Source organism: Megascapheus bottae, chromosome 35 (assembly GCF_031878675.1).
Source record: "Megascapheus bottae isolate mThoBot1 chromosome 35, mThoBot2.hap1, whole genome shotgun sequence".
Taxonomy (NCBI): Eukaryota; Metazoa; Chordata; class Mammalia; order Rodentia; family Geomyidae; genus Megascapheus; species Megascapheus bottae.
Genome location: NC_143543.1, coordinates 2,280,020 through 2,303,887, shown reverse-complemented (window position 1 = coordinate 2,303,887; position 23,868 = coordinate 2,280,020). Strand labels below are relative to the sequence as shown.

The window sequence follows — 23,868 nt, the reverse complement described above, 5'->3', positions numbered from 1 at the left end:
CCCAGATGGCCAATGGAAAGACTTTTTTTTTTCTTCCTCTTAGTATAGCTTTCAGTTTTGCTCCATTTGTCACTGTGCCACCACTTACTGCTAGCAAGTGCCCACGCTTGGAGGGGAATAATTATGGTGTGAGTTTTTAAGGAGCTTTTTTAAAGGGTTTATTTTTTTTTCCAATTTTTTTTTTCAGTAAACTTTTTTATGGTTTAATTTTCAAGCCTAGAAAAGCTGTGCGTGTTTTCAAACAGAGAGTCTTGTGTTCTTTACATCATTCTGGTAGAGGGGTAAGTGCACGATTGGCCAATAAAATGTGATGTTCAGGGCAAAGCCAATGGAGCTTTTCGGGGGGACACCCAGAAGCTGCCACTGATGATTGAAAACGTCTGTCCGTTTAGCATTTGGGGGGGGTATGAGTTTCTGTTCACATAGACTCCTTTTTTCCCCAATTGAAAAACCCTGGAGAACGATCTAGATATTTTAAAGTCTGTTTCCATGGTGCAGAGTTAAGAGACTAGAAGATTATACAACAAAATGAAAACAATAGTTAGCCAAAGGGATGGGTTATAAACTCACATATGCACCACCATATTTCTACAGCTTTTTAGTTTTGTCTAAGTAACACTCACTTTTCTTGCTAGGCCAAAGTATTATTTAAAAAAAAAAAAAAAACAGCCGGGTCAATCAAGAACAATCTTGTGCACAAAGCTGGTGGTTCAAGGGGTTCAAGCCTGTGATCTTAGCTCTTCAAGAGACTGAAATAGAAGGACTGAAGTCCAGAGCCAGCTTGGCTGGAAAAATGTCTGTGAATTTTATCCCCAGCAAAAAGCCAGAAGTGGAGGTATGGCCAGTCTTGGGCTTAAGCTCAGGGCCTGAGCACTGTCCTTGGATTTTTTTTTCTCAAGGCTAGAGTTCTACCACTTGAGCCTCAGCACCACTTCTGGCTTTTTCTAAGTATGTGGTACCAAGGAATCGAACCCGGGTCTTCACACACGCTAGGCAAGCACTCTACCACTAGGCCACATTCCCAGACCTCAGAGTGGATTTTAAAGAAAATTTCACAGTAAAGACACGGATACAGTAGTACAGTCCCCTCTCACACACATTTTATTCTCTATTATCAGTTACCCCAAGCTATTTTACCAACAAAAATAACGAGTAAAGCAGGAAGACAGCATGAATTTCCATGGGAAGTACTGAATCTTCCCACTCGTACTTTTCTCCTCTTGCAAAAACAAAACAAAATAAAAATCAGAGAGACTTGCTTAATGTCCTTAAGGCAGTGATTTTGTCAGGATTTCATATCATAGTTCAATTCCATATTGCCAGTAGAGCTCTACTCCATTGGTGGGTTGCTAGCTTTTTAATTGAGATTCGAGATTACTGGAATTCAAGATAACCTATCAGTTGTAGGATTTGGGTCCAGTCTTTCCCAAAAGACCATAGAGAAGAACTTCTAGAAAGTTCCTTAGTAGCTCTGGGATTATCACGTGTATCTAATTCTACATGTTTTGTTGTCTTTTTCCTGTTCTCATGTTCACCTTGAAATTCTCTTCATCCCACAGCAGCCCTTTTACTAGAGAAGGATCTAGAAATGCGAATGGTAGCTGCCCAATATTGTGGGATTTTTTTTTTACCCATTACCATAAAACATGGGATAGTGTACAGGCTGGAAATTGAGAAGAGATTGTATCTATTCTCATATTCTTCATCTCTCTGTATCTAAAAACAGCCACGAGTAATCTAAAACCATGAGCATCTAAAACCATGAGTAAGTGGTCTGCATCTATCCCAACATTTCTGAACTGAGCCACTCATTTAACTGAAGCAAGTACGATCTACCAACACCATATTTTCAAGAGTATCGACAGTCGTTGAGCTTTAATTCCATGTGACTGAAAAATTAAAGGAGAAAACTCTCTAGACCTTCATAGCTCAGGAACCAGATTTAAAGATATAATCGGAATTCTCTGTGGACAAAAAGGAACAGACAAACTATTTCTCAAGAATTCCAGATTCCAGAACACTAACTAACCTGTTTGTGGATATTCTTTTTGATTCTTTTTAATTGGTTTGGTTTGGTTTCGTGCCAGTCCTAGAGCTCGAACTCAGGGCTTTTGTGCTAGCACTTTACCACTTGAGCCACAGCCCCACTTTTGGATTTTTTGTGTGTGGAGTTAATTGGAGATAAGTCTCGCAGACTTTGAAACTGGGCTGACTTCAAGAGCCTTAGATCTCAGCCTCCTGAGTAGCTGGGATGGCAGGCGTGAGTCTCCCCTCCTCTGTAGATATTTAGGATAAGATTTTGTAGAAGCTCTCTTCTCTTTGATTTGTATTTTTGTTAATATTGGGAGAAATGGGATTTCAGTGCGGCTATCTTCGTGTGTGTGTGTGTGTGTGTGTGTGTGTGTGTGTGTGTGTGTGAACCCATATATTTGAAGTGTATACACCCAATTTACAAGGAATCATTTTCTCCCATTAGTGCTATGAGGCTATGTGGCTAGATGGTTGGCGAATGAAATTGAGTGGTTGAGATGGTGGACACATGAACTGCTTCTTTATAGTTGATGAAAGCTGATGAGAGCCACCTCCAGCTGAGAGATTGTTACGACCTTATAAATAATCTTCAGGCTTCTTTGGTGGTCTGTGAAGGGCCCATAATTGGAGGTCTAGAAGCTTGCTTTGTTTCCTCCTCCTTTCCTGTGTCATTAGTATAGTAGGAGACCATAAAAAAAAAAAAGTGCAGCCGGAAGGGTTTTGACTGCGACTGAGTTCGTGGTTGACAGTCACACTCTACGCTCATTTCATGCATGTGCTTTTTATGAGTGTAATCGCTCTCTGAGCTTTGTTTCCAGTGTGTCCATTATGGTGGCTGCTCCACCCCCGCCTCTCTCTCTCTCCCTCTCTCTCCCTGACTCTTTCCCTCTATTTCTCCCTCTCCTCTCTCTCTCTCTCCCTCTCCATATCTCTCACTTTCTCTGTCCCTCTTTCTCTCCTCTCTCCATCTCTCTCCCTTTCTCTCTCTCCCTCTTTTCTTTCTCTCTCCCTTTCCTTTCTCCCTCCCTTTCTCTTTCTCTCCCTGTCTCTTTCCCTTTCTGTCTGTCTCCCTCTCCCCTTCTCTCTTCCCTGTCTCTCCCTCTCTCTCCCTTTCTTTCCCTCTCATCTCCCTCTCTCTCCATCTCTCTACCTCTTTGCTCTCCCTCTCTTCCGCCATCTCTCTCCCTGTCTCTGTCATGCTCTCCCTCTTTCTCTCCTCTTTCTCTCTCCCTCCCTCCATCCTTCTCTCCCTGGTTCCTCTCTGTGTATGGGTGCCTGGTGGGAAGCAAAGCTTCTTTCTTTCTTTTTTTCCCCCTAATTTCCATTTCTTAACTTTTTTCAAAGTAAGAAGTTGTACCAGCATGACTGCTCATTTCAGGGAGTGATAGGAAGACCATCTACTCGTGCACTGTTTAATTTAGTATTAGAGAATAAAGGAATATTTACCCCTTGGAAGATGTAGATTGTGTGTTTTTTTGTTTTGACTGCTGTATGAAATAACATAGGAAACTTTTTGCAAGCTGATTACTTTTTCTTTTTAGTGTGCCTATCAAAGTGTCTAAGTAGGGGAAATTTTCGTTTTAAATACACATCAGGATTATATTATAGAGCTGTAACTCCTCATGTTACGTATGAAAAGGGAAAATTAAATATACTACAGTGGATGATAGATGAGGAGGAGAAATCACAAGTCTTGAAAAGTGTTAATCCAAGTTATTTTGTTTTAAATTCACATTTGTCTCCTTACGCTTGTCATTGAGAACAGAAGATACTGAAGAACTCAGTATTTAAATGGAACTATTCCTGCCATACCTGTGTGTTAGAATGAGTCTTCATGCTCTCAAATTTTCCCATTAAGATTTTCTCTAAGATTAGAAGCATATCTTCCTTAAAGGTTTGAAAACTACTGAACATCGATTGCATAGTTAAAGTTTATTTTATAAGTTAGGATCCAGGAACTCAGGGAAGTAAATTGACCTATCTGAAATGATAACTAAACAGGGCTCCAGTGACATACCAATAATCCTAGCTACTAGGGAGGATGAGATCTGAGGATTGCAGTTCGAAACCAGCCCGGCCAGAAAGGTCTGTGAAACTTCCAACTCCAATAAGCTACTCAGAAAAGGCTAGAAATGGCACTGTGGCTCAAATGGTAGAGGGCTACCCTTGAGCCAAAAAAAAAAAATGCTAAGGGGCAGCGCCCCAATCCCGAGTTCAAGCCCCAGGACCAGCAAAAATAAGATATGCTATCACCTATCTGTCTATATCTATATTATATAGGAATCTATCTGTAGCACAGGTATAGATTTCTATCTAATTCAGATATACATCTCCACATAGATCTCTCTATACAGAGATAGATCTAGATATACATATATTGTATATAGATAAATGAATATCTATATTTGTATCTTTATTTTTATATAGAGATCTCTCTATATAGATACATAGATTATCTTGATTGGTAGATTAGATCTGTATCTATATAGAGCTCTATACATGGATGTATAAATATATATCTAGATAATTAGAGTACAATGCTAGGTAACTAGATCATATGTCTAGAGATAGATAGAGAGACAGACAGACACATAGATACATGGATAGCTCATAATTCTGTTAAACTGTGCTGTTCCTGGTACCAAAACCCATTATTTTCTAACTTTACATGTGTCTTCTTCTCAGTAATCTCTCAAAACATTTTGCAGAAGTGTGGCTCTGCAGTGAGTGTCCCGCCTCTTTTCGAGATTTTTTTAATCTCCACTGTGATCTTCATTATAACCCAGTGCCATGTGCAAACAACACACAATGACCATTCCAGTCATTGGCTAAGACACGGAGCCTGAGAACAGCGGCCGATTTCCCCGAGTCCCTTCCATGTTTCACCATGGCACTGGGGACTTTGGATTTCAGAATTATTCCTGCCACATTCTAATGTTCCACTTCCTTTTCCTCTACAGCTGAGAGCTGACTCATTCCCCTTGTTCTGGTCACCAGAGGACCAGGAATAAAGGGCATATTATAGTTTTGTCTCTTGATCTTAGCCAACCTGCAGAGTTGTTTGCGATTTGATTCGCCAGACAGGAATCATCTTTCCAAAGGAAATCTGGTTGCTCTCCAATTGCTAGTTTTTTTTATTTTGACAGCAATAAAAAACAGATCATTTTGTTTGGTCTTTATTTTTAATTGCCCAAGACTCTCATCTTGACCATTTTGTAGTAATTTTTTTTTGCCCTCTACTCTAAATTATTCAGAGATGTTCAGAATTTTGGCAAGTAGTTCCTTAAATATGTGTTTGTTGTTGTTGTCGATTTCTGCTTTCTCTCAAATGGAAAAAAAGGTAGGATAGAAGAGACCAACGAGTCTTATATGTTTCAGCTTAGTGTCTGAATAATAATGAGTACTAAAAATAGTTAAGTGTTAGACTAAATTTGTGTTTTAGAATTCTATCCTTACAAATCAAGGTTTGAAGCTGGATGTCTAGGGCTCACACCTGTAAAGCTAGCTAGTCAGGTAGCTAGCATTTGAGATTTGAAAATCATGGTTCAAAGCCAGCCTGAGCAGAAAAGTCTAGGTGACTCATATCTCCAGCTAACCACCAAAAAACCAGAACTGGAGCTGAGGCTAACTGGATCGTTAGTCTTGGGTGAAAAAGCTCAAGGACAGCATTCAGGTATTGAGTTCAAGCCCCAAGTCTGGCACCAAATAAACAAACAAATAAATAAGGTATATAGTGCACACAGCTGTACCAATTCTTAATTAAAGAAATTTTTATCAGAATCAGTTGAAACCCCAAGACTATAAGGAAGGCAAATACTGTCGCAGAGCTCCACATTTATTTCTGTCTCCCCAGACTCTGGCATGCATTTTCTTCACCTACCTAGCTAACTCCTCTCTTATCTAAGTACCTCCTTTCATTATTAGCTTGCTGTGGCTTCTGTTTTAGAGAGAATTAATTAGGGGAACTTATGAAATCAAAATATTGACCTTTTCAGTGGTCTCTGCAGTTTGGAAAAGAGGCTTTTTGAGAAAGAAGAAATATTTCAACCAAAGAGCAAACTCTCAAGTTGTTGAGTTTCAATGCTGATAGTCAAGAGTAAAAGTCTTTTCAAGCAATGGGCTCCATTTATTAGACTAATTGGTTAAAAAAAAGAATTAAAGAATCATATGATGCAGAAGAAGGGTTAAAAACATTTAACAACACTGAAAAAAAAAAGCTAAGAATGACCTTTCTCATCCTTCTTCCAGTAGGGGTTTATTCTTTTCCTTCAAGCTTTCCTTGTGCTCAGCAAACTTTCTTCTACATATATTATAAACTTTTTAAGGGAATGAATGAAAGCTGGGACCTTGTGACTCATTCCTACATTTTGAGGATGGAAGTTTGAATTTATCCAGGAAAGAAAATCAGACTTTACTCTGGTTAGGATGGCTCAGTTGGTAAAGTACCAGCCCGGAGCTTAAAAGCTAAGTCAGAGCATGAGGTCAAGTTCAACCCCCAGTATCTGCACACACACACACACACACACACACACACACACACACACACACACACGAATGGAGGGGAAGGAATTTTTGAATTCATCAAGAATTGGACTGTATAACATTTCATAGGGCCGGGTGTCAATGGCTCATGCTTGTAATCCTAGCTACTCAGGAGGCTGAGATCTGAGGATCGCAGTTCAAAGCTAGCCCAGACACTGAAGTCCTGGAGACCCTTATCTCCAATGAACCACCAGAAAACCAGAAGTGGCACTGCAGCTCAAAGTGGTAGAATAACTAGCCTTGAGCTGAAGAGTTCAGGGACAATGCCCAGGGTCAGGATTCAAGCACACCACCACCAAAAAAATAAAAAAATGCTTAATAGATTCTCTTAATACTTGTGAGTTTGTGGATTTAACTGTTGAAAACTATTAAATAATTTACCGTTGAGAGCCATTCTGAAATCCAACTCACCCTTTCAGAGGATCATTACATTACAGAACCTTCTTTCTAGCCTCATCTGTATTTATATTTACTTTGAAACATAACAACACTTACCTGCGGGATCCATTTTGGTATGGGTTATTATCTCCTCATGCAAATTCTTTTGTCTTCAGAATTCATTGTCTGCTAAGGTTTCTAAAATACATTATTGCTGCTTAGATTTACATCCTAAAACAAAATGGGAGTTTAAAGGTATGTCAAAGATTCTCCATTGTTCTACTTCTCCATCTGCCTGTTCGTCTGTCTGTCTCTGTGTCTCTCTGTCTCTGTGTCTCTCTGTCTCTTTCTTTTCCTGACCACATCATTCTACAGAGGATCATCATTATACATAGTTACATGTGAATGTCACCAGCATGTTGATTTTTGCTGTCTCCCCGATGGCATTCTCTTAAGAAAGATATCACACTTTACTTCCCTGTAGCTAAATGAATTTTAGTATTCCATGTGCTTTAGAGGCAGTTAGATATAGTTAGAGGTCACTAATTGGTTTTTTTTTATGTTAAGAACCACGGCATCTTTTGTTCATCCTTTGCAAATTTAAGCATCTTAGTCACATGCCAGCAAGTTCAACAGATCTGCACTCAAAACCTGAGAACATCGTTAGCCTCCCTTTCCTTTCCCCCCCTCATCACCTTCATTTTGCTATTTCTTTCTGAACATCTTTACTCTCCAGAATGAAACATTCACTAGAAAAACATGTGGCATTCTTCTTTTCCTGTGACACCGTTCATTCAGATCCTGAGTGGTGCTGAGAAATTCTCCAGACCAGGGGTTGGGAAACATCCCCAGGAGTCAAAGTTCGGGGAAGCAGCTTCTCAGTGAACAGTAGAGCAGGTCATCCCAAGCCTACTTTCCAAACTTAGGTGAAGGAATCTCATACCTCTATTTATACCAATAGAAAATAAGATTTGGCGATATGACCAGCCAGTTAGAGTGACTGGAGTTCAGAGAAGCCTGGCTAAAAAAAAAAAAGACATCAATAACAACAGTGTCTGAGGGTTAGTCCATTCGAGGTACATTTCCTGAAGATGTATTTATAGGCCTGAAAACTGTCAGATCATATGGATGTGTGTGTGTGTGTGTGTGTGTGTGTGTGTGTGTGTGTGTGTGTGTGTGTGGTGTAACTGTCTTTTATTTTGAATAGCTACCTGTACTGAAAAGAGAAGCTATCAAGCTAGTAACCCATGGTAGCTTCTGAGTTATTCTGAATACATAGCAGACGTAAAAGAATCCCAGAATATAGAAATAGAACAGCTAAAAATACCAATTCCATACTCAAAACAAATTGGGTCAAGTTCTACTTTTTTTTTTCTCTTTTTTTTTTGCCCTAGTCTTGAACTCAGGACTTTTGCCCTTGCCAGGCAAATTCTATACCAATTAAGCCACACCTCCACCCACCAACCCCCTCAAAGTTCCATGTTTTTAAATATATAACTCATTTCCAACTTGCAGCTAATTTTGGAAAAGTAAATATATATGTTCATTCCATTATATATTGATTGGTGATTAAATATGCAATCTTTTTCTATTAACAGAATTTGTGAATTTTGTGGTCTTAAGGAAATTATGTGATGTGATTGATACAATTGTAGTACTGACAGTGGTTTTGTAGGGTTGAAACTACACAAATTCCAACATCCTGTTAATATGTTGCAAAACATTGCATTTACCTGTAATACAGTCATTTTCTGTGAACATCTTATTGTGCGCATACATGCTGTGATTATGGTCCTTGGAAAATTTGGTAGATATTTCTAAAGAAACTTGAGCAAATGTTACAAGATCCAATAGATTTGTTTGTTTGTTAAACAAACTAGGGGCCTGGGTTCTGTCCCTGAACTTTTGTGCTCAAGGCTAGCTCTCTATAACTTGAGCCACAGCACCACATCTGGGCTTTGGGCTACTTAGCTGGAGATAACAGTCACTCCATCTTCCCCGCCAAGGCTGGCTTTGAACCATGATCCTCAGATCTCAGCCTCCTGAGTAGCTAGGATTCTAGACCTGAGCCCCTGGCATTGCGCCTATAATTTTGGTTTGTGACAATCGGTAGTCTGTGAGTTCAGATCACATCCTGCCTTGTGTCCAGATGATTGAATGCCTTTGAAGATAGAATTTTGGTATGTGTGTTCTCTCCCATAATCCTCCAGCTCAATATTTCAGCCTAGAAAATTCAAACCAAATTGTGGTTCAAGGTAGCAAGCCCTCACCGTGGAGGTACAGATTGAGGTGCAAGCCATTAGCCAAGAATATGTAAATGTCTTCATTACCTGTGCAGGAGGACTGCAAATGGTATTTAGAGTAATGGTAATCCGAGCGTGCCATCTGTGTATATCCTTTGGTCACGTGACAGTTGGCGCCACGTCACTCCTGGACTCGGCTTCCTAGCTACAAATCAAACAGCTATTCCAGATAAAAAGCTGGTTGACCCTTGTGAACATTCTGTGTCTATTAGAGATTTGGGATCCTTAGCACATTTTCTTTTAGCCATACCAAACTCAAATGCCAAGGCTTTCCAGGGGCTTCTAAGGCTCAAAAACAACCACCACCACAACAATCCAATCTCGCTCTGTTTCCTTACTGTAGTTATGTCAGTATAATGTGCTTGAACAGGCCAAGGTGAGTCCAGAAGCGAATCTAGGAGAGATGCCCCAGGGAAACGCAGCGTCTTTGAATGCTTCTGGTTTCCAGGTTCTCATCTTGCTCTTTCTCTTGTTTGAAAGGAGAAAACAACACTGGAAAGCCTGACACAGCAGCTGGCAGTGAAACAGAATGAAGAAGGAAAATTTAGCCATACAATCATGGATTTCAATATGAGCGGAGATTCCGATGGTTGGTGGTGATGTCTCGTCCATTTGTGGCTAATAACATGTGGTTGGGGGTGGGGAAGGGGGTCCATGGTGCCATTGAGGCTTCTGTCTGAGGGGAGGGTCACCTGACACTTATCACTGCAATAGAAATAGATCCTGTCACTCTTCATTTAATTCCTCATCCAAACCTGGTAATACTGTTGCAGATAAACCAATTGACCCTTAGTGTTGGGAATCCGTTTTTGTTTTTGTTTTGTTTTTATGTTTTATTTTTGGCAAAGCCGCTGGGCTCTCGAGTGCAAGAGTTATCAATTCGATTCAAGATGGTGGCATTCCAAAAACAAAGCTTCGATTCTCCCTCTCCCCTCTTCTCTTGTTACCCCGACTGGTCCTAAATTGGTTCTTATGAGCTAATTTCTCAGTTTCCACTGGTCAGACTCTTTTCTTCTCTCCCATCACACACACACACACACACACACACACTTCTTATAACCAACAGTGCTTTCAGCGGAATCAAGCGCTCATGCATTTTGTGAACCTGCTCCTAATCAGTTCTGTCGCTGTCATAAAACTGCAGGAACATTTCCACCTGGAAATCTTTCTTTGTAGCTAGATGACATCAGGACAAACCTATAAGAGGTATAATATACCTACCATAATATAACTATACTGCATCAATTATTCTTGTGTCCTTAACTGTCCAAACTAAACTTGATTCCAGAGGATGGCTACAATCTGCTTTTGTTTGCCATCTGATACCTACAAATGTTCCCTTTCTATTTTCCTCTCCACCAGGCTAAGAGCAAACCTGGCCTACATACATATAAAGAGCTTGTTTAGATTTGATGAAGTCACAAATGTGCCTTTTATGGCCCGATGGCACTGCAAGGTGTGAGAATAAGGAAGAGCAGATGTGCCTATGATCATCTGCTAGTTACAAACCCATTTTAGAAAGATGTTGCCATAGATTGGCACTAATTTTGGGCGATAAAAAGACAATAACTGGTAATGATACATTTCATAAATTTGAATGCGTGTTAGCTTGATAAAATATACTCCTGGGATAATCAGCATTCTAGCACCCAAGTATGTATGGCTGATATTTGTTAAATGTAGCCATGCCTGGATGCAAATTAATTCCTGCTCTTTGTCACACGAAAGGATACAGATTATGACTGAGAGAGAAAGAGCTATAGCTAGACTATTTTTTTGTTCTTTGCTTTAAAAGTAACTTGGGGTGATTACTTTGATGTCAGAACTAAGATTTGAACTCAGGTACTGGATACTGTCCTTTAGCTTTTTCCACTCAAGCATGGTTCTCTACCACTTGAGCCACAGCTCTACTTCTGACTTTTTGGTGGTCAGATGGAGATAAATCTTCAATGAATGCCTAGGCTGGCTTTGAACCATGATCCTCAGATCACAGCCTCCTGAGTAGCTGGAACGACAGGTGTGAGCTACCAGCATCCAACAAAAGGACAATAAAATGCTTCAAGAAGCCATAATAATATAATTATATTATTATATATAATATAATAATATAATTGTGCATTTCCCCTATAATTTTCATAGATTTATTTTTGGGGAAAAAGGACTGCCTTGATTGAAACAATACGCTTCATGCATATATTAGCACATAACTTCAAAGATGAGTTATTCACAGGAAGGGAAAATCTTCATGTTGTGGTTTCAACGGTGTGATTCTATCTACCACAGTTTTCTTTAGGTTATTTATGTTCTGACAGTCACTAAGTAGAAAAGATATATCACTCACCTTGAATAATCCATTCTGCCATAAGGATTAATATATTAAAGTTTGGTTAATTTATTTAATTTTTTTAAATGATATTATATGTATATATTATACATAATAAGCATATGCAGTACATGGTATCTAGTTTCTTGTGAGCTCTTGAAATCAAATGGAACATAGTCCACTGAATAAAAGGAAAAACTTTTAAAATTAAAAATACAAATATCACATTTACCACCACAAGGCTTATGGAGAAAAAAAAAACCTTCAAAAATAAGCATCTGTCTTAAGAACTGGAAGTCCTAAGCTCAGAACAACTTGTTGTTTTCAAATATTTTAATAGGCTAAAAAAAATTAAATTCCATTAAGGCTAAGGCAGAGCTGTCCCAAGTCTTCCTGCAATATTCTTTCTTGTTTTGTAGGCAGCGCGGGAGTTTCCGAGTCCAGAATCTACCGGGAGTCCAGAGGCCGTGGAAGCAACGAACCCCATATCAAGCGCCCAATGAACGCTTTCATGGTCTGGGCCAAAGATGAGCGCAGGAAAATCCTACAGGCCTTTCCAGACATGCACAACTCCAACATCAGCAAGATTCTGGGTAAGGACTGCAGGACAGGAAAGCTGTGTAAAGCCCAGGTCCTCCTGACATCTGCTTACCCCAAAACCTACCCACCACCCCACCTCACCCGAGCACCCCAAGAAATTTGCCTTGAATCCAGTAACTGGCTTTACTGCTTAGACATCTCCATACTGATTATTATAGCTTGCTCGCTCTCTCTCTCTCTCTCTCTCTCTCTCTCTCTCTCTCTCTCTCTCTCTCTCTCTCTCTCTCTCTCTCTCTCTCTCTCTGTCTTTAGTGACAGTACTGGGTCTTGAACTCAGGGCCTAGATGCCTGCCTTCCTTCCTTCCTTCCTTCCTTCCTTCCTTCCTTCCTTCCTTCCTTCCTTCCTTCCTTCCTTCCCTCCTTTCCTTCCCTCCTTTCCTTCCTTCATTTATTTGCTCAAATCTGGCACTCTATCATTTGAACCACACTTCGACTCTGTATTCCTCTATTCTATTTTATTTTTTGTCTGTCATGGGGCTTGGACTCAGGGCCTGGGCACCGCCCCTCAGCTCTTCAGCTCAAGGCTAGCTCTCTACCACTTGAGCCCCAGTGCAATGTCTGGTTTTCAGATGGTTCATTGGAGATTAAAAAGTCTCTCAGACTTTCCTGGTCAGGCTAGCCTTGAACCACAATCCTCAAATCTCAGCCTCCTGAGTAGCTAGGATGACAGGCGTGAGCCACCGCGCCATGCTGTCCTCTGTTTTCAAAATCTACGACAACTTTCAGCGGTGACCATGGAGAAAATAGGTGGTTTCGATGGCTGTGGTCATTCTTTTTCTCTGTGGACTCGATGGGGGTTACTGGTGATCTTAAGGTACCTCTGAGCTCTCACATCCCCTATGCCATGAAGATGGAGGAGTTGGTGTTGTCTTCTTCACGGCTCCCATAAGAATGGGAGTTGCACTTCTGTTATAATTAAAAGTCAGTCTAGAGAATCAGTATAAAGTGTAGAGCATATTTTAACTTACACACTTATCTTACTTTATAATTTTTAGTGAGTTCAAATGTTAGTGCAATTCTGCCCTCTCTAATCTTTCTGATTTCTTTCCTTGTCATACTATATTTTCTCTTCCTTATTAAAAAATATGGGAGACTCATCTCCAGTGAACCCTCAGAGAGCCAGAAGTGGAAGTGTGCTAGCCTTGTGCAAGAAAATTCACAGACAGCAACCAAACCCTGAGTTCCGGCCTGAGTTTAAAAACAATATACCTTTTTTTTTGTTTGGGAAAATTCTAGAAAAGCTTAAAGATTATTTTGTGTAAGCTTTTTTTTTATTTAACATCTAAAAAAGTGATGCCTGGATCGGAAATCTAAAGCTCTCAAAATTGTAAAACACAAGCTAAATACAGAGTGTGTCTCAACTGTCTCTCCATCAGACAATCCTGGTAGTCATTGATTGAAACTTTATCCTCAACTTTATCCTAAAGGAAGTGCCAGCTTCGAGGAAGTAAAATGATACTTGAGGAAATGTAGCCAATATTTTTATGGTAAACAGATGACCCGTGGAAAGAGAGACTAAGAGAATGATTGTGCAATTCGCAGGCCCAGGGAAAGACAGCTCTGCCCTGTTGAAACTTTCTGATTCAAGGTAGAACATTTATATTGGGGGAGGGCCTATTAAACACTTGGTGTGTGTGGGGGGGAGTTGGGACCTCAAGAGTCAGTCCTAGTTTTAAAAGAAATAAGCGATCTTCAAATATCCACGAGGTCTTTCTAAATGGGCCATTTCATATGAGAGTACAAAGAAAGCTCGGTGTGTTTTCCTCTTTCCTGATTGTTTTGGATAAGAGCCTCCGCCGGCATGCTGCTAATTCATTCTGCTTAAAACAGGCGCCTGAGCTGGGTTGACATTTTACACAGTCTCAGGGGATCCGAGTTGACATTTTATAATACCCTAAAATCTGGTTTTAATAAGCCATTCTGCTGAAATTGTTAACATAAAGAATCACCTTTTACTGTTTGGCACGGGATCAGGAAACAGGGTAACATCTTTTTCTGATTAGCTGTACAGTAGTCGGTGTAAAACGTGCAAATTCATTACATACCCCACAGAGATGTCTGTGTCACCCCATTCGAACTCTCCAGTCCCCTACCACCCCCGGATTCAGAAGAGGAAAGAGCGAGCTTGGAGAATTTTTCCTTATGTTGAACCAGGAGGCAAATTCAGTTGTCTTCCTCTGTTTTTATCTTGCCACATGGTAGCCTTTCTTTCTTTCCTTTTATTCTTGGTCCTGGGTCTTGAACTCAGGGCCTGGGTGCTAACTCTGAGCTCCTTTTACCCTACTGCTTTGAGCCATAGCTCCACTTCCAGTTTTCTGGTGGTTCATTGGAGACGAGTCTCATGGACTCATGGGGGTAAGAGTCTCCTAGAATTTCCTGCCTGGGCCGGCTTTGAATCTCAATCCTCAGATCTCAACCTCCTGGGTGGCTGAGATTGCAGGGGTGAGCCACCGGCACCTTGCTGAAATGACAGCCTTCTGGAAAAAAACTGGTGACATGCTGTTTATATAGAGTGCATTCAGGGTTAGCAGCCAGCCACACAAAATCAATACCTAAAGAAAGGTCTTGTTGGACATGGCACTATGTGTCTGTCTGTCTGTCTGTCTATCTGTCATTTATCTCTGCCAGCATTCCAAGTTGTGTATTTTGTGATTTTTACTGCAGCTGTAGCTAAGAGCTGCTAGAACTTCAAAGCCACTGAAACCCTCCCTGAACCTGTCAATCACTTCTCCTAATTCTAAGCCATCTTTAGAAAAGAACGCGAGGATTTGCTTCCAAGCTGAAGCCCTCTTCTGGGATGTCACAGAATGGAGTAGTGAGTCATTTTGTCCCTGTGAAATCTTAGGCTGTCTTAATTCTAAGTAAGAAAACTTGTAAGCAGGGCTTGGTGGTGTATACCAGTACAGAACTACAGAGGTAGAGGCAAAAGGATTAGGTGTCTGAGGCCAGCATGACAAAAAAACACACTTGTAGTTATTATATGACTCTATTTTAAAACACAGGAAAGGATTTGTTTTAGCACTCTGATGCTCTGAAAGAACTTGTATTATTGAGGGAAAGAACAAGTTAGGTACTAGTAGCTCATGCCTGTAATCTGAACTACTCAAGAGGCTGAAATCTGAGGATCATGGTTCAAAGCCAGCCCAGGCAGAAAATTCTAGGAGACTCTTACCCCCTAGAAAACACCAGAAAATCACCAGTTGGAGCTGTGTCTCAAGTGGTAGATTGCTAACTTTGAGCACTCGGGGACAGTGCCCAGGCCCTGAGTTTAAACCCCAGGACTCAGAGAGAAAGAGAGAGAGAGAGAGAGGGAGGGAGAGAGAGAGAAACAAGAGATAAAACATTTTATAAACTTTGACAGAGTTGGAAAACAACTTACTTGAGAATATGTATGTATATATGATAGTCTATGTACATGTGTATAATATATGTAATATATAATATACATCTATATCAATAGATGTACTTATTACCTTTGTACTAATCTAATATGTAACATATGGTATTATATGTAATACATATGATATATATGATCTATAATATGTTGTCATATATATATATAGCCATAAGCTAAGTTTTTGAAGTAAACAGAATATTATCTAGCTATATTGATAAAGCATGTATATTTCTTCATATATATATTTCTCTTATAAATGATATATCAATATGTATTAGTCCATTTCCTCATATACACTACCTTGTGTCAGATCATCTGTAAGTCCCTCTAATTCCTCACTCCAGAGGAAATTTCAGCCATCCTTTATAGCCTGCTATATTCTTTCTGACCCCCTAAGAGGATTGACAGAAATCGTTTGAGTTGACCCTGGTGCTGCTTTCGGGACTTGAACCCAGGGCCTTTGGCTCTGCCTTGCTTTTTTCACTCAAGGCCGGTGCTCTACCCCTTGAACCACATCTTCACCTCTGGCTTTTTTTGCTGATTCATTAAAGATGTTGATTTCTTGGATTTGTCTGCCGTGGCTGGCTTCCAATTAGGAGTCTCAGATCTCAGCCTTCTGAGTAGCTGGGATTACAGGTATGAGCCACCAGTGCCTGACCTTGAGTTGACCTCCATCTTAAACACCACAGACAAGATTTAATAGGGTCTGTAATAAAATATTCAGTGTGCATTTCCATGCTGAATCTAAGCCTGAAGGAGACAGGAGCCATGACTCTCTGTTGTTCCTGGCTATTCAGTAATTGATGCAGCATTTTGCACACAGTAGGACAAAGAACACACAATAGGAAATATAGAAACAGTTCTTGTATGCCAAGGGAGATCACCTCAGTGTTCTTTTCCTTAGGAAAAAGAACTTTCAAACATTTAACTTCAGGGGGAAAAGAAAAAAGCTTTAGTGATTCGTATTTCAGCTACACATGCTGATTTTCTTCTCCAACTGGAATAAAAATAGTAGATTTTATGTTAAGTCATCCACCTTTGATCCATTTTTCAACTATATTCCTATTTTTCCAGGAAGTTATTTGTGGTAAGTTTGCCTTTTTACTCCCTGTTAGAAGTTCAAAAAAAAACCAGTGCATAGGCTGACAGGAAACACCATGAAAAGAGTTGACCTAACTCAAGTAGTTTAACTTTTATCTACATTTATACATACCCTGAGAAGAGCAGAGTCACACACAAGGACCTCTAGAGATAGCGTTGGTCAAATGATGAGATTTTATGTAAAAATCCAATAGCTAAGCGCTGAACCCTACTGTATAAACAACATCCAAGAAAGAAAAAAAATGAATCCCAACATCTGAAAATGTAACCTAAGTTTCTGGGATAAATAGCATAGAATTATATTCTCTAGCTAGACTGAAGAAGCACGTTGATATATAATGAATAGTAATAATAGGCCATTAATAATTAATATCCACTGACATTAGCAATCTAGCCTTAAGTTAACAATATTGATATTATAATACCATTGCAGTGTATACAATGCATTGTTGATTATGAATATTATATAATTGACAATATTCCTTAGTTACTAAGTGTTGATTATGACATCTAATTTAGATTGATAGATTTATAGATAAATGATTATAATATTCATCTGACAATACACACCAACATCCGTTCCAACAGGACCACTGGAGACAAAGAAGTATCCATGCCCCCACCCTCTTGACTTCAGACTTCCCAGGGAAGATGAATTGGCCTTGGTTGAAAATTCATCCACATTTGCCGAGAATAGTTAGCCCTGTGCCTGTGGGGTCCTGAGGTTGGGGTTGAGTCGTGAAGTTCCTAAGATGGAACTTTAGATGGCCTTCTCTAGTTCACAGAGCCCTAGGTGGTAAGGATGTGACAACTGATGTGTCGCTTGCCTCTCCTGTCTTTTCTTATGAACCCACCAGCATTCAATAATGGCAGTTCCCGCCCCTCCTCCCAGTCACTTCTCTAGGGCACCACAACCTTCTTCCTTCCACTCCAGGATGAAAACATTTCAGCCAAATGAATCTGACTAGTTGCATACGAACACTTACTTTATCTGCAGTACGATTTGAAATTCAGTCATTAACATAAAGCAGTAGTCTGTTACCACCACGGTGAATCATCTATTATTTTGACTGCCGCTTTGAACTGTGCCACGACACCTAAAATGAAATGAGCAGAAATTATTTTTAGTTAAGCTTAAAGCTGGTTTTTCTCAGTCCTAGCTGGACCCAGACCTACACACTATTATGTAGAAGAGAAAAATCAATTTGAGTCATCAGTAAGGTATAGTCTAGATTACTGATTTTTAATATCAGTATCAACTAGTAATTCATTAAGGCTATGTACTCTTGAAAACAGTTTGTCAAGAAAATAATCTTACGGAATTTCAGATTTCTGTTTTCCTTCTCTTTGTCCCTCTATCATTTGTCTATAGATCCTGTTCGTATCCGTTATGATCTGTTTATCTGTCATCTATCTATCTATAGCTATCTGGGTAGCTATTTAATTGGTTGGGCATACATATGTAAGAACAGAACTTTTTTTTTTTTTGCCGGTCCTGGGTCTTGAGCTCAGGGTCTGAGCACTGTCCTTGAACTTTCTCAAGGCTAGAGCTCTACCATTTGAGCCACAGCACCACTTCTGGCTTTTTTCTATGTATGTGGTACCAAGGAATCGAACCCAGGTCTTCGTGCATGCTAGACAAGCACTCTACCACTAGGCTATACTCCCGGCCCCAGAACATATGGAATATATGTTTTTGCATGATTTATACCCCACCTGAGTTTGAGTCATAGGTTTCATAATCATGAGGCTTCTGCCTTTTCAATCTCAATATTTTTCTGCGATGAAAGAGCTATTATTATCTTACAAGGTTCTGATAAAATGAAAAAGGAATGCAGTATCCCAGATAGGCCCTAGCATAGCAGCTAGCCGGTCCACGTTCGTGAATATGGGCATTTTAATTATAATAGTTTTGTGAAGTGCATTTTAAACAAACAGGTAACAGGCATACTTACACATGCAGAGGAGAATGAAAAATATGCCACACAGAAACGTACATTAAGTAGTGGACACCCCCCCCCCCAGCAAAACACTGAACAAATACTCTTGAGATTCAAAATCCTTAACAAAGCCTGTATAACATTTCAGTCCACTGGTGAATTTGGGTGCTAGAAGATGAGGCTGTGCCATCCACTTACACAGACAACATAAAGCTTTTCTTACACAATCCTTTCAAGCCCAAAATAAAGTAATATATTAGCCAAGTATTGATGTCTTTGTGTACACAGTTTGAACACAGAGCCTCCAGTGGTCAAAATGATGTTTTTCTATTTCCACATTTGTGCCATTTTTCCCTGTTAGTGGAAGGACTTGAACTCAGGGCCTGGGCACTGTCCCTGAGCTTTCCTCAAGGCTAACGCTCTACCACTTGAGCCACAGCTCTACTTCCAGTTTTCTGGTGGTTCCTTGGAGACAAGAGTCTCATGGACTTTCCTGCCTTGGCTGGCTTTGAACCATGATTCTCAGATCTCAGCCGCCTGAGTAGCTGGGATGACAGGCGAGAGCCACCACACAGCCTGTGTGTGTGTGTTTCCTTTGTCTCACTTCTAACCCCAGCTCTCCCCTGTGCGCCACCGGGATGACCCCACTCTCCCCCGGTGTGCCCCCAGAACCCCAGTTCTCACCCCCACTCTCTTCCCCTGTGTGCCCAGAACCTCAGTTCTGAACCCTACTCTCTCTCCCTGTGTGCCCCCAGAGCCCCAGTTCTGACCCCCACTCTCTCCCCCTGTGTGTCCCCAGAACCCCAGTTCTGAACCTCCTCTCCCCTGTGTACCCAAGAACCCCAGTTCTGAATCCCCCCATGTGCCCCCAGAACCCCAGTTCTGAACCCCCTCTCCCCCTGTGTGTCCCCAGAACCCCAGTTCTGAAAACCTCCTTTTCCCCTGTGTACCCCAGAACCCCAGTTCTGAACCCCCCTCGCCCCCATGTGCCCCCAGAATCCCAGTTCTGAACCCCCTCTCCCCTGTGTACCCCAGAACCCCAATTCTGAACCTCCCTCTCCCCCATGTGCCCCCCCAGAACCCCAGTTCTGACCCCCCTCTCCCCCATGTGCCCCCCAAACCCCATTTCTGACCCCAGCTCTCCTGCTGTGTGCCCCAGGACCCCAGTTCTAACTCCTCTTCCCTGTGCTCACCCAGGACCCCAGTACCTACCCCAGCTCCCCGCCCAGTGCACACCCCCCCCAGGACCCCAGTTGTAACCCCAGCTCTCCCCAGGATCGCGCTGGAAAGCCATGACCAACCTGGAGAAGCAGCCGTACTACGAGGAGCAGGCGCGGCTGAGCAAGCAGCACCTGGAGAAGTACCCGGACTACAAATACAAACCCCGACCCAAGCGCACCTGCCTGGTGGACGGCAAGAAGCTGCGCATCGGAGAGTACAAAGCCATCATGCGCAACCGGAGGCAGGAGATGCGCCAGTACTTCAACGTCGGGTGAGCAGGGGGCCGGGGTGCAGAAGGGGGGACACCCAAGACCCTCCATGCCCTGCTAAGACCAAGGCGTCTCCACCCCTGTCCATATGGATATGTGACTGTGGGATCCTGTATATGATGTGTATATGATGGATACACATGATATATCCATATGTGTAGCATGTCTATGTGGGCATAGAAGAATTTCTACTATGCTCGTGAAGATAGATGAACGCACGGTTTCTATGCGTGAAGACAGATGGATAGATGGCAATTTCGACTCTATTATGCCCATCCGATGTCATCCATCTACAGCTGTCTAGTACCTAAGCATAAAAGCCATGTCTGCATGTCTTATTTCTGTCTCCACCTGTACGGAGAGAATGCACACACACATGCACACACGTACACGTGAATCCACGGCAGGCTGCCAGCTGGTGCCCTGAGGTAGGTGAAGAAGAAGCTAGGGCAGAAAAGCTCCCTGAGTGATTGTAGGGCAGTTTTGCTCTGAAAAACCAAGATGTGTTCTTGGTTCTTTTCCTCTTTTTTTTTTTTTTTTTTAATGTTTTATGATTTCGGAGGCTTTGCTGCTATCAATACTATAATTATATATATATATTAAACATATATAGAGATGGAAAATGTGCGTATTAGAAGCCAGGTATTAGGGCCTAGTGGTAGGTAGAGTGATTCCTAGCATGCATGAAGACCCGGATTCGACTCCTGGGTACCACATGCATAGAAGCCAGGTCTTGGCCGCTCTCCTCTGTCATCCCAGCTCCTCAGGAGGCTGAGATGAGAGGATCACAGTTCCAAGCCAGCCCAGACAGCAAAGTCCCTGAGCCTCACCTCCACCGACCCAGCCCAGAGAGAGAACACATCAAGAAGGGGCCGTTGGCCAGGGTATGGCCAGGGTGTGGCCAGGGCAGCAGGCAGGGCCTAGGCCTAGAGCACAGCTGCCTGATGGGGGCCTGGGGCCTGGAGTTCAAGGATGGCGCGAGCGCGGGTCTGGGGGGTCTGGTGGGGGTGTCTGGGGGTGTCTGATGTGTTCTGGCGGGGTCTGGGGTGTCTGGTGGGGTCTATTGGAGTCTGGTAGGGTCTGGGGTGCCTGGTAGGGTCTGGTGGTGTCTAGTGGGGTCTGGTGGGGGTCTGGGGGGTCTGGGGGGATCTGGTGGGGTCTGGGGTGTCTGGTGGGGTTCTATTGGAGTCTGGTAGGGTCTGGGGTGCCTGGTAGGGTCTGATGGGGTCTGGTGGGTGTCTGGGGGGATCTGGTGGGGTCTGGGGTGTCTGGTGGGGTCTATTGGAGTCTGGTAGGGTCTGGGGTGCCTGGTAGGGTCTGGTGGTGTCTAGTGGGGTCTGGTGGAGGTCTGGGGGGTCTGGGGGGATCTGGTGGGGTCTGGGGTGTCTGGTGGGGTCTATTGGAGTCTGGTAGGGTCTGGGGTGGCCGGTGGGGTCTGGGGAGTCTGGGGGGATCTGGTGGGGTCTGGGGTGTCTGGTGGGGGTGTCTGGGGGTGTCTGATGTGTTCTGGTGGGGTCTGGGGTGTCTGGTGTGGTCTGGGGGTGTCTGATGGTGTCTGGTGTGGTCTGGGGGTGGGGTCTGGGGGGGGTCTGGTGTGGTCCTGGAGTTCAAGGCCGGCTCGATCGCCCGGGCGGCCCGGTGGTGGCGTGTCGTCCTGCTGCAGCCCCAGCCCTGCTGCAGCCCCAGGCCTGCAGGCGCTGACGGCCGCCCCCCCCCCCCGTGCTCTCCCCCCTCCCTCGGCAGGCAGCAGCCCCCGCTCCCGCTGGCGCCCGCGGGCGTGGTGTTCCCGGGCGCCGCCGTGGCCGTGGCCGGCATGCCCTCGCCGCGCCTGCCCTCGGAGCACTCGAGCGTGTCCAGCAGCCCCGAGCCCGGCCTGCCGGGCCTGCCGGGCGGCTATGCCAAGGGCCCCGAGCCGCTGCGGGCCCCGGAGGAGCTGGGGCCGCCCGAGGCCAACGGGCAGGCGCTGGAGGACTACGAGGAGGAGGAGGAGGACGACGACGACCCGGACGTGGACTTCGGGAGTGACAGTGAGGTCCACCTGGCGGGGCCGGCGGCCAACTGAGCCGGAGCAGGAGGAGGAGGAAGAAGAAGAAGAGGAAGAGGGGGAGGATGAGGGGGAGGAGCAGCAGGAGGAAAGCACAGGAACCCACGGAGCGTCCTCCACCACCGACCAGGGGACCAGGGGACAAAGACGACACCGAGACCTACAGACGACCAGCGACAGCGGGCGACGGGCAAAAGAATAATAAAGAATAATAATAATAATAATAATAACCACGCCAGTAATCTCAGCTGCTACGCCAAGCACTGAAGTCTTACCCGTCCACTTCATTATTATTATTATTATTTCCTTTTCCTTGGGTTGTTTTTTTTTTTTTCCTTTTTTATTTTTTATTTTTTTGGTCTTTCTTCTTCTTTATTTTTATTTTTATTTTTTAAATAAACTTTATGGCTTGTTTGTTCTACGATGTTCTAGAAATTCTCACTCAGGTACACAGTGCCAACAAGTGGCTTTGTGAATGTGTTGTTGTTTTTTGTTGTTGTCTGCTACGATTTTTTAAAAAAAAAAAAGAAAAATGAAAAAAGAAAAAGAAAGGGTTTTTTTTTGTTTTTTTGTTTTTTTTTTTTTGTATTTGTTTTCCTTGGGGAAAGGGGTGGGGAGGTCCGGGATGGTAGGATTTTATTTTGTGTGCTGTCTTCCTTTTTCTTTCCTTCCCTAGTCCTTTGTGGGGTTGTTTTGTTGTTTTGTTTTGTTTTCTTGTTGTTTTTGTTCTGTTCTGTGTGGTTTTCATTTGGGTTTGTTACGGTAATGCACCTGACAGGAAGAAAAAGAAAAAAGATGGATTTGGATTTCTCTTCACTTTCCTCCACCTTTCTCTGTCTCAGTGTTTCAAAGATGGAAAGTCTGTACATAGAGGAAGAGGGAAGAACAAACAAAAAAAAAATGAAAAAGAGCCTGATTTTTAACTTCCCTGCAATCAAAAAGAAGCAACTGTTTTCCTTAATGAGCTTTTTCTTTTCCCCTTCTCCCTATCCGCCACCACACTACGTCTCTGAACAAGCGACAAATGTGTACTGAAGGATCGACTTGTTTGTCCCCCTCTCCTTCCTTCCTCCTTTCTTATTATTATTTTTTTTTCTCTTTAAGTATTTGTTCCTTTTTGTCGTTTCTTCAGTTAGGACAGTGTTAAATCTTAGACAATCCCTTGGGGGAAAAAAAAAACGAAAAATACCAGCAGCTGGTGAGATTTGACTTTCTCTTTTTTTTTTTTTTTTTTTTTAAATGGAAACTATAGGTGCTGATCTCAGGTGAAAAGAGAGAAAGAGAGAGAGAGAGAGATTAAGAAATTTAGAGAAAAAAAATATTTTCTGACCTTGGATTTTTTTTGTGTGTATGTATGTGTGTGATTTATGGTACTAAATAAGATGACATTAAACCATTTGTGAGTTAAACCCACATCTCGGGATGAAATCCCATAAACCTTCTAAATAACTGGTCTAGACGGAATCTTGACCTTGACTTTGCACTTCGAACGACAACCAAGTGATAGGGCTCAGAACTTATATTTTTTAGGTTTCTAAGATGAAAACGATTGGTTATCGAATGGATGACACACACACACACACACACACACACACACACACACACACACACTTGGCTCTGTAAAAGAGAGGTGTGTCTTGTGTAAACAAGAAAGCTGCTACTGGCAACCCCTCCCAGAGTTTCCTTCTCCTCAGACAATTGGTTCTACTAACGTTTGCT

The 23,868-nt window shown here is 42.5% G+C and overlaps 1 protein-coding gene across 11 annotated transcripts in view; it reads left to right on the top strand.

Annotated features, from left to right (window-relative positions):
- The window catches only part of Sox5 (SRY-box transcription factor 5), a 732,928-nt gene extending 710,669 nt beyond the window's left edge, over positions 1–22,259 (top strand). For all 11 annotated transcript variants that reach the window (XM_090324494.1, XM_090324498.1, XM_090324491.1 and 8 more), the window contains 4 exons: positions 9,735–9,843; positions 11,997–12,170; positions 19,891–20,107; positions 21,849–22,259. In XM_090324494.1, the coding sequence (XP_090180620.1) occupies positions 9,735–9,843; positions 11,997–12,170; positions 19,891–20,107; positions 21,849–22,167 (819 nt within the window). In that variant the 3' untranslated portion in view covers positions 22,168–22,259. The remainder of the gene's footprint in view (positions 1–9,734; positions 9,844–11,996; positions 12,171–19,890; positions 20,108–21,848) is intronic.
- The last annotated feature ends 1,609 nt before the right edge of the window (positions 22,260–23,868 follow it).